The sequence below is a fragment of the Montipora capricornis genome, chromosome 13 (assembly GCF_036669925.1).
Source record: "Montipora capricornis isolate CH-2021 chromosome 13, ASM3666992v2, whole genome shotgun sequence".
Lineage (NCBI taxonomy): Eukaryota > Metazoa > Cnidaria > Anthozoa > Scleractinia > Acroporidae > Montipora > Montipora capricornis.
This window is the reverse complement of record NC_090895.1, coordinates 48,171,534-48,182,659: the sequence shown is the minus strand read 5'-3', so window position 1 is coordinate 48,182,659 and position 11,126 is coordinate 48,171,534. Positions and strand designations below refer to the sequence as shown.

Genomic DNA, 11,126 nt, shown 5'->3' with positions numbered 1-11,126 from the left:
AATCCCAGTTAAGAGCGACTTGCTGTAAAGGTCATCTATACCTATGCAAGATAGAAAAAATCAATTTTCTGAAAATTTGTCAGGAAGAAGGTTTTTACTAACTTGTTTCAAACTGTAACTTTGAGGTTGTTTGGATTTTTATTTTCTTCTCCAGACGGCCTTTAGTATTTTGTCCCTGAAAGAGCAAAACTCGCCTCTAAATTACACTTTTTGCGAAGGCTAGCAAGCCAAGATATTGTGCGTAGCTGGGAAAGCTAACCCGTATTATTTAAATATAATGTTTGAGTACTTATTTCGTGTTGTCAGATCCACATGTAATATGAACCTGAATTTTTAACAATTTTTCAAAATTATACGCCAAGGCTATGTCTCATCACTTCCAAAGTTAGGTCAAATTTATGGACCAAAAAGTCAATCTGGTACATGGATTTACCTCTCAAAACTATTTTTCTGGATAAAAGTATCACTTCATCTTACTTTTTATCGCAAATCTAGCTTGGGTAAATAAAACGCAAAAATTTGACAGCGTCTTGTAATCAGACACTTGAGCTAATCGCTTGACATTTTGAACTTTCACGCCGCGATTATCATCTCGAACATCGACCCTGAAGTGTTCGCCTGTGGGTCGTTCTCCGGTAAAAATAGTTGTTTTCAGCCTCCAGATATCTGTTGCTGTAATTTAAAGACAGTTTCTAGCCGCAAACGAGTCTATTTAGAAAAGGGGTGTTTTCAATAATTAATTAAACATTTGGCGCTTGGCGAGCACAGACCATGCAGCACGCAACAAAATGTCAGTTTATAAATCGTTTTCAAGAAAAATCTTTAGAGACTATATTAGAATAAATAGTTGAATAAATACTCGGAGTTATTTCTTACCTCAATTTCGCCTTTCTGCTGACTCTTTGAGCTACTTTGCGTCTCGTGAGTGAAGCACTCAGAACTGTTGCCAGGTTACATATTAACCAGTTGACACAGGCAACCCAAGCTAATAGTTTGGTCAGTTTCGTTCGGAATTCTAATAATAATAATAATAATAATAATAATAATAATAATAATAATAATACACATGGGTGAGATATTTATTATTTCTGGATGTAACATTAACACATGGTTCTGTCCTACTCAGAGCTCATTGCTATTGCTCCTACACATACTCATTATTAATATTAATTGTAGTAGAACTGGTAATCAAGATTCTAGAATATTTCGATTGCGGACAGAAGCTATCGTACTAAAAAAGTAATTATATACTTTAATAGTTTCAGTTCCTTTGATAAATTCTTTTAAATTCCCCCACCCACGCCCCTGTTCGACTGTTTAAGTTCTGCTCTTAAAGTGAAAAGTACCTATTAACACACCTACTAAGGTATTTCTGTCTCATTTTACATGATGAAAGTAAAACAATTAAGACAACACGCTCTGTTATTTTACATTTGCAAACACTCTTCCTTGTCTACGCTGTCGAGACTTTTGTGACCGACTTGTTTGTCGTACTAAAAGTGAGTAAATGAGCCTTATCTTACTCTCTGAAAAGTAGGTTAATTGGGGTAAAGGGCGAAAATAATTTATGAGCCTGCGTTGCAGGTGTAAACGGGAAGCAAGATGTAGGGGAGGCGAAAACCAACGTTCCGTCCTGAGCTTCCATCGGCGCAATCCCTCCCACTGCCCGGTTTTACGGGTGCTCCCCCAGGCTAGAAATGAGGAGGCCCTTTCTCATTAGATGTCATTCTCTCGGCTTAGCCAGGTTCAGATCGCTTTACTTGCGAATTTTTATTTCGCCCTATACTCCACTAGCTAGTGAGATGTTCCCTGGCTACTGACAGATCGAAACGTTATGCATATGGTATACATATTTCCTATTTTTTCTTACTCATTGCAATCGCAAGCTAAAACAAGTCCACTTAGAGCATCTATGTATTCTGCCTTTCGTTTGTTATTAAAACCTTCCGTTGTTATGTCAAAGTAGTTGCATACAATACGAAGCATAGCAATGCTGAGCTGCTTGAGTCTCTTTTCTTTGTACAAGGCGCAAATGTCTAGGTTGTCATATACAATTGGATGCCGCAACTGAACTTCTTGAAGTATGGCTTGTCGTGTGACATCCATTTGCTGCTGCTCTTCTGCCGCCATGATATCTGGCGCTGAAAGTTCACCTTGATCATAACGACATTTTGCCGCCATTCTAGAAAAAAAAGACTGCACTTGCTGCGTGGTGAGATACTCGTCTCTCTTGAACAGCTTCGAGCCATCCATCTTCTTGGCAAATCTCATGTCTCGGGCTACATTAATGGGATCCTGTTTTTGGCCTGTTGCCTGGCCAAGATTAAATTTTTCCTCCAAATATTTCTTCTGGGTATCACTGAATCGATTAAACTTTTTGATAGTCTTCAAGGCCCACCCCTCGGGTAAATTGTTAGCGCTTACTGAGACGTCTTCTTGTTCAAGGGCTGCCGAGACTGCTTCACTCGAGCCTTCGACTAAAAGGGCGTGGTATTTCTTTTTAGCCACGTCCAACAGAGTGCATCTCTCAGGCACCATCTTGCACTGACCAAACAATAGGTGCTTTTCCAAACTGGAATGCCTCTGGTACATTTTGACACATCCTTCATTTGGGCAGGTAAGGAGTTCACTTGAGAACTTATCACTCCCTGTTGCTGGCTGCTCATCGTCCACTTGCACTTTTTTTGACCTTTCTTGTGACACACTAACAAAGTCTCCATGGGAGAATCTTCCCTCGAAGTAACAATTTTGCAAGTAATTTGGAACTGGAAGAAACAGAACCCTAATCATTGTAAAGGTCTGACTGTTGATTTAATAGAGCATTCGTCGCAAAATAGTCCACGCAAAATGATTCATTTGATCATATGACGAAATTGCTTTGCTATTTACTCATTTGACTTCCCAATTGATGCGCGTAGCACGTAGAAACCTTTTTTGTGTTCTAATACCTTTTCTGCCTTTTTGTTTTGGCTGTTACATGCCATGTATGATAATTCCTTTGTAATGGTCATTTGAGTAGTTTTCAAAAGGCCACAAACAGAAGACAGCCATTGTATAGGCAAGTCATACAACCTTAGCGAACCACAGGAAACCCCAAATATGTACCCAAATTCTGAGAAAGGGTTTGAGGTGTGGCTGTTTATTTGATATATGCTAAATACAATCGTTCCTCTTCATATATCTCCACCGTTAATGTGGGTTTTGAATAAGGTGATCATGACGTTACATAAGCAGAAGTTACAAGGGTATTTTACTCGATAGCCACTTAACTTGAAAATTGCAAGACCCTGGGAAAGAAGTTGTGCTAATTACAGCTTACAAACCCCTGAAAACTAATTATATTCCGCTGTATTTTACGACAAACAGCAGCCAACAGTTCCACTTTCCAGAAATTTGACAGCAATAATAAAATCAGTTGTATAGACTGCATTGCTTATGTGAAACATGAATGCAATACGTACCTTCAATTTGGCTTTGGTTAATTAGTTTGCCTTGTCCCACCTGAAACGCCCTCCAGACGGTAATACCTTGCTCGCTGTACTGGAAGTTGTTCAGGGAACTTACTCCCGCTAACTTAACATGAGGGAGAACATTCTTTCCTTCAGTGCTTGCGTTAACTAGGACAACCCGTACGCCATTTAGACCTCCGTTAGACAACATAGCGTCTCTGAAGTCTTTGGCATTCTGCACATCGTGACCCTCGTTAATGTGACGTCTGACGTGAGCCTTTATTGAGGCAGCTCTCCTGTCGCAAGCTCCTTTTCCGCCTTGTGGGTCGCTGAAGTCGACCCGGCGGACTCTGACACCGGTTTTGGTCTTCATTGCGTTACATGTTGCCAGCAACACTGAGTTGTGATAACACCCAGCATTGTCCTGGCGGAGAAAGGCAGATGTAATCTCTGGGTGCTCGAATTTAAGGGTGCGCAAAGTATGCTCTAAGATGCGTACAACTGCAGATGTATCTTGTAAACAGTTCTCGATGATATGTACGAATGTCTGGCTTTGCAGCCTTCCGTCTACTTTTCGCGCCACAACGCTTAAATGCCACGAAAGCCCCCGTTTTCCGAACCAGTCGGACTGAGATTCGCGATACTTCGCGGGTAAAAATTTCATCGCCCAGTCTTGGGTTATGAGAACCGAAGCGTCGTCAAGCAAATTCAAGCAGTCAATTCTCGCTTGATCTTGCCGAACACTGCGAAGTTGGTGTGCTTTCCAAGACGTAATAGCCTCCTCTGATTGTTTGAACGTGTATAACTGGTCTTCTAATTCCTCCTCTGGCATACGGGCCTCGTTCAACAAATACCCTTCAATGTTCCGCAAGACGCTTCGGAGACCTTCACACTGTGAGCAACTCCGGTCATGTACATGTTGGCATGGGCTTTGTAGTTGGCTATCGGTGATATCACTCAGCGCATAAGTGCTGCAATGATCAGCAACAGCAGTGCTCTCCGAAACATGAACCTGGAAAAGAAATGGTTATGTACTTTTCATAAACTTCACTTTGAATGATGCTATTTCTTCCTTCCCTGGAAAAGCTGCATAAAGAGGGTCACGTTTTTGTATACAAAGAAGGCGGTAAGTCTCAATATTTCAATATTTAGTTAATATTCAACTAAAAGTTGAAGTTGTTGATTCATCGCATTTTCTTTCTACTGGATGATTGTAATTGTGACTTCTATACAGCATATGTACCTACTGACGATGCGTAAATATCTTTTTGTATGACAGAATTGCCTTTACTAAACGATAGTGTTTTACCTTAAAATCTGATTTTAGATACTGTTTACTTTCTTTCAGTGATCTTTCCCAGCTTTTTGCAGCTTCTTTTGACAGACCCATCTCCTCTAACCGCTCTATCAGGGTGCTCAAGTCATCAAAGCCCTTTGCACCTGCTGCTGCCGTATAATCAAGTCCTTGAAGGGACTTCCTTACTGTCGCAGAGCAGGCAGAGAGGATGCGTAACATTGTGGCAGCTCCGAAGGGCTTAAACTCGGTCTCTTTGCAATATACCTGATACTGCCGCACTAGTCTGCTCGGTATCATAGTGCGTATGACATTAGGAGTTTCCAGAACTTGACCGGAAGAGAGGCGAAGATGGCGCTGTCCAAAAGGAAGGTCCTGAGTAACATGTGGACTTGTGACGTAGTCTAAAAAATGGTCAAGTTGGGTGAGCTCAATGCGCAACCGGGGGCTTTTCAACATTGAAACCTCCGCACCACGCCCATACTGCAGCGCATGATGCCTCGCCATTTTGAAGCGGTACTCAGTCAAACCAGGTATATAATGCTGGATACGCTTAAAGGATATCAGATCTGCCATTATAGACAGTACTTGCCGCCGCGTTTCCCAACAAGATGCGTGCCGGTAAGTCTCAGCCAGGGCGTTGAGGTATTTCTGCTGTTCAGGTGACTCCTCTGCAATTCCAAATTCTTTCTCCACAGTGCCTGAATTTCTAAGTGCTTCCCAAAGATGGCCTGCGTCTCCCGGTGCTATAACTTCAAGTCCGGCCACCACCAGGTTCTTTGCTTTTGCTATGTGACCCTTTTTGGTGCGAACACTTGTCTCAGCCCATCTCTTTTTGGATGGCCCTATTGTAGGTGCGTTGCAGCAACGGAGAAATTCGTTGAGTTTTATTCGTCGATGTACTTTGCTATCATTTTCTGAAGGAGTGTTATCAGATAAGTCAGTACTGCTACTGGTTGGTGAATCTGATTTCGGTGAACTTGGCTGATAGGTGTCTGGTTCTTGAAGATGAAGTTGTAGCACTGCGTCGGCCAGGTTTTCCATGTCTATATCACTTGAAACGTTCTGTGAATGTAAAAAAAAAATACTGACGTTTTAGCAATACACTGAGAGCGTACACAGTTTGTATCGGATTTTGCAACAGTATGTTAAAAATTGCTCCAAATTGCAAGAGCGTGATTTTACTTAACCTGTCCATAGTGTTTACGAAATTTCTAGTTTTGTTAAATTTTTGTCATGAACTTTTGCCTCTTCTTATGGTTTTAATACTTTTTAAACTCCACGAAATAAACAGCAAGTAAGTCTTACCTCTTTAATATTTCCTTCTTGGGGTTTTTCGCTTAATCCGGAAGCTGCTGATGCCGCCGTTTGTTGATTTCCGTCGCGGGATTCCTTACACAATCCAGGGTCGGCTGTGACGAAAGCTGCTGATGCTACCGTTTCTTCAGTTGGCACTGGTGCTTCCAAAATTTCCCCATCAAGCTTCCCTCGGCATTGCCTGCATATTTCTGCACATAAAAATACCTCCGATTGAGTTTTTTTAGTTGGTGGGTAGAATCTGTACAACCTTTACAGCCGAACCTAATTCCTCCAACAAAAAACCTAGCCGTCTTTTTAAGCCCGTGGGAGGATTTTGTAACTAAATGAGTGGCTTACTTCGAGAAAGCCTTTTCAAACATACTTCCTTAACTATAAGCTCAGGGAAACGTTTCTCAAAGACCCAGATTTGATTTTCCAAGAACGTTATGTCAAAAAGATTCTTTCAAGTTCCCGTTCTGCTGACTCAGCCCACAAGCAAACTTAATTTGGTTTGTCAACAGACCTGTCTCTTTGTCGAAACAATTCCTCACAAGAAGAAGTTTCCCGGGTCACTTACTTAGTTTTCTGAGAAACGTGCCCCAGGGGTCTTTAGTGACGCGCCCAGTAGGGTTGGCGCTCATATGTGGCTCGTGACAATAATAATAATAATAATAATAATAATAATAATAATAATAATAATAATAATAATAATAATAATAATAATAATAATAATTATTATTATTATTATTATTATTATTATTAATTTTTTTTAAAATTATATTTTATAACTTACGCGACGCCACAGGAAGTAACACACCAGAGGAGTGGAATAGCTGCCTGGCCTGCGAGAGCGTAATACCGCGTTCTCCTCTCACAGGCTTAGTTGGGTGTGAACACCATGAAATCGGAGCAGTACAGTTTGTTTTATTAGATCGCCATCTAACACCGAAAGAGTCACGATGTCTTGGACAAATAGTCAGTTGAAGATGCGAGTTGTCGATATCAAACACCCCTGTAAGATGAACATGAAACACTGAAACTACAAACTGAACCATGACCTGCTGTATCTACAAAATGTTAGCAACCTTAAGGCTTGAAAAGTTTAATTATGTAGACACTTTTGCTTTTAGGTCCTCCTTTCCCCGATCCCCTACTTTGCAGAGTGCAATCAAAATTCTTCCTTTTCCTCTCGTTTTGGAGATCAAACATTTCTGATTATGACAGACAAACTCGTCTTCAGCTACATACTATGGCATATATTATAGCATTTCGGACAGCGGAAGTTATGCGTGACACTAGTACGTGACACTGAATCGTGCATGATGCATGACAATTGGCTGGTACAGAACAGCCAGCATGCACAGTCACCTATTGCGTGGTGTTGCCCGACGTGGTTCTCGCATTGAAGGTTTAGGGTGCAGATTATAACACAAATTTTCAAAGATCAAAATCACTTTGCGTTTGGCTAGATAAATACATGTGATATGTACTCTCTTACCTGCTCGAGCAAGCACGAGCTTCGATTCACAGTCTAAGGCAGAGTCTCCGAATACACGAAAATTTCGAAGGTGACCCTGGATACTCTTTGCACAGCTTCCCACAACCACACACTGAACATTTGCCGGATTGTCTACACTTGATCCACACGATCCTCCGACAAGCTTGGCAAAACCACACGAAGCCATTAAATTACAATTTCTAACTTAAATATAAACGCAGGATCCTCCGGTTATATATGTTATGTACAAGAAAATCCAAATCAGACGTTAATTTGAAAGGCCAAAGGATACAACGCTTTTTTACAAGAAAATATTGTTCGCGCTAAAACAAGACAGCTCAGAGTTAATTCAAAGCACGTGCACACACAGTTCTGCGAAATAGCGCAGTTCCGAGTTCCTGCATGCCTCAGTTTCAAAGCGAGTCCTGGTGCTCGACCATTCAAATGGAAATGAGTTGCTTATTCTCATGCAAATCAAACTCATTTCCATTTCAATAGTTGAGCACCAAGTCTCACTTCGAAAATGAGACAAACAGCAACTCGGTAATGGCCTATTCGATATCAGCAAGTGCACACACCTGTTATCCCGAGACAATGACCTCGTTGACATGCGGTAAGCAAAGATGAGTGGGTAAAGAAAGTGGTATAAATGAAATAAAGCTTATATTAAAAACCGTAATAAAACAATCAATTCCAAAAAAAAAGGGAAAAAAAAAAAAAGGCAACCAAACAAGTAGTAACAATGAGGATAAATAAACAAGGACGCTCTCTGTAGCGTGGGAATTTTATTTGTAGCCAGGCAACCGCTGACAGTGTTTCGAACAAGCTCTGAAGCCGCAGCAATGTTTATATCCTTCCTCATCAAGATAGCGAACATTAAGGTAAGAAATAACTCCAAGTGTTTAATCAACTATTTATTTTTCTAGTTTTCTCAAACATTTTTCTCGATAACGATTTATAAACTGACATTTTTTTGCGTGCTTTGTCTGTGCTCGGCAACCGCCAAATGTTTAATTAATTATTCAAAACAAGCCTTTTCTAAATAGACTCGTTTGCGGTTAGAAACTGTCTTTAAATTACAGCAACTGATATCAGGAGGCTGAAAACAACTATTTTACCGGAGAACTACCCACAGGCGAACACTTCAGGGTCGATGTTCGAGATGATAATCGCGGCGTGAAAGTTCAAAATGTCAAGCGATAAGCTCAAGTGTCTGATTACAAGACGCTGTCAAATTTTTGCGTTTTATTTACCCAAGCTAGATTTGCGATAAAAAGCAAGATGAAGTGATACTTTTATCCAGAAAAGTAGTTTTGAGAGGTAAATCCATGTACCAGATTGACTTTTTGGTCCACAAAGTTGACCTAAATTTGGAAGTGATGAGACATCGCCTTGGCGTATAATTTTGAAAAATTGTTAAAAATTCAGGTTCATATTACATGTGGATCTGACAACACGAAATAAGTACTCAAACATTATATTTAAATAATACGGGTTAGCTTTCCCAGCTACGCACAATATCTTGGCTTGCTAGCCTTCGCAAAAAGTGTAATTTAGAGGCGAGTTTTGCTCTTTCAGGGACAAAATACTAAAGGCCGTCTGGAGAAGAAAATAAAAATCCAAACAACCTCAAAGTTACGGTTTTGAAACAAGTTAGTAAAAACCTTCTTCCTGACAAATTTTCAGAAAATCGATTTTTTCCATATTGCATAGGTGTAGGTGACTTTTACAGCAAGTCGCTCTTAAGACGGGTTTTTTTTCAGTTGTTTTCTAGGCTCCTCAGCAAGGAACTACATCAAAAGCATAGATAAATCGCTTCAATCTTCGGGGTTGTGGTGGCTCAAACGGTAAGTGAGTGGGAACATTACAAGTTACTGAAAACTGGTTAACCAACTGAGGTCGCAGGTTCAAACCTGTGTACCCGATTCTGGACTGACTTATCACTACCAATTGAACGACTTACAGTGCGCTGGCGAAACGCTGGGTTTGATTAGCTGAAGAGACTTCGGTCAGAGTAGGTGGTGTCGGCCTTGTCAAAGTACCCAGCGCCCGAATAAGATCAAGTACGTTGTGTTACATAAGTCACAGCCAGATTGATGAGGGTAGGGTGAGGTAGGGGGGTGGTGGAGTGATCTATCAAAACTACTAATTCAAACTTTCATTGCAGATCCTTCGCTTCGACTTCGTAATGCGCTCCGAATATCGAACTGTCGAAATATCGAACTGTCACATCATTCGCTCGGAATTTGAAATCGTAGTGCACGCATCCACTCTCCGAATATCGAAACTGCGACTTCGAATATTGAAACTTCGACTTCGAATATGGAACTTCAACTTCGAACTTTCGTTTTTTTCCAACTTTTTTTTTTGTTTTTCACGAGAGCGGGAAGATTGGATGCAAAATTGGAAGTCTTCAAACTCTCAACAACAAACGCTACAATCTCCAACAAGCAATTTGCACGTGCATGTCTCTTGCTCAACGTCTCAGCTTCACGCCGCACACAGTCCTTCTAACTCTTTATAAATAAGAGGCGATTTTAGCCAGTAAAAATACACATGCCTTAACTGTTTCAGCGGTCAACGGCAAACACCAGTCGAAGTCTAATATAGGCTGATTTTAAGACTGAGTCGGATATAACCTAAGTGTAGGTGTTGCGGAGTCAGAATCACATGGGATGTAAGTGTAATGGAGTCTTCATCAAACTGGGTATGAATATAAGTGTAATGAAAGCCAATTATTCCTAAAAACTTCCAAATTACCTACAGCCCCAACAGGACTCAAGAGCATGTTCCAATAAACATCTGTGCAACGGCTGATAACAAACCGTGCGTGCCAACAGGAGATATCACTTCTTAAAACCAAAAAGACCACCATGAAACCAACTAGTCACATATTCAGCATGGCTTAATGAATTCTAAAAGTTTAGGGGAAGCATCCTTCCTGCAAAATGCAGCTATTTGTTTCAATGCAATCTTTATATATTTTCCTCTATCAATTTATTATTCCTTACATTTACAGTTGCATCATTCCACTCTTTGGTCTCTTTAGATATCCATTCCCACCTCACAGAACCACTGACAGATGTACCACTAGAAGATCACTACTTAGAAGATGAAGACATAAGCCCCTGTGATTCTTCCAGGTAAAATCGAATCTTATTTAAACATACTGTGTCATCTTTCTGAATTGTTGAGCTATAGAGATGGATGAGCAAATTATTTATCTGGCTATATATGAAAGAGGATTTAACATTGGAAGTTGTTGTTTGCACTGGTTATTCGTTATATACAGGGAAAACTTCACAGACGTCTCCATAGTAACATGCTCTTGCCAAATAGCGTGTTTTGGGTGGTTCCTAAACCTAACGGTAACCCTAACCCCAACCCTACCTTTTTTTAAGTTGATGATTGTGAAACCAAGTTATTTCCATTGCTGGGTAATCCTGAGTAGTATAGGAGTTGGGGGTTTCAGCGCATTTTTGCAAAAATGCGCTTAAACGCCCCAACTCATACTACTTTCCATTTAATGGCTTCCATCGATGGTTTCCATCACATGGGCGTGGCCAAATATGGGCGTGGTCATTTT

The 11,126-nt window shown here is 40.6% G+C and overlaps 2 protein-coding genes across 2 annotated transcripts in view; one reads left to right on the top strand and one right to left on the bottom strand.

The window, feature by feature from the left end:
• LOC138028822 (single-stranded DNA-binding protein 3-like) overlaps window positions 1-11,126 on the top strand; it is a 416,845-nt gene that overhangs the window by 386,056 nt on the left and 19,663 nt on the right. The window lies entirely within an intron of this gene.
• LOC138029580 (uncharacterized) lies at window positions 4,693-6,074 on the bottom strand. The gene is made up of 2 exons (XM_068877285.1): window positions 6,052-6,074; window positions 4,693-5,808 (listed from the first exon to the last, which is right to left on the bottom strand). The coding sequence occupies exon 2, from the start codon at window positions 5,785-5,787 to the stop codon at window positions 4,693-4,695; it is 1,095 nt and encodes a 364-aa protein (XP_068733386.1). The 5' UTR covers window positions 5,788-5,808; window positions 6,052-6,074.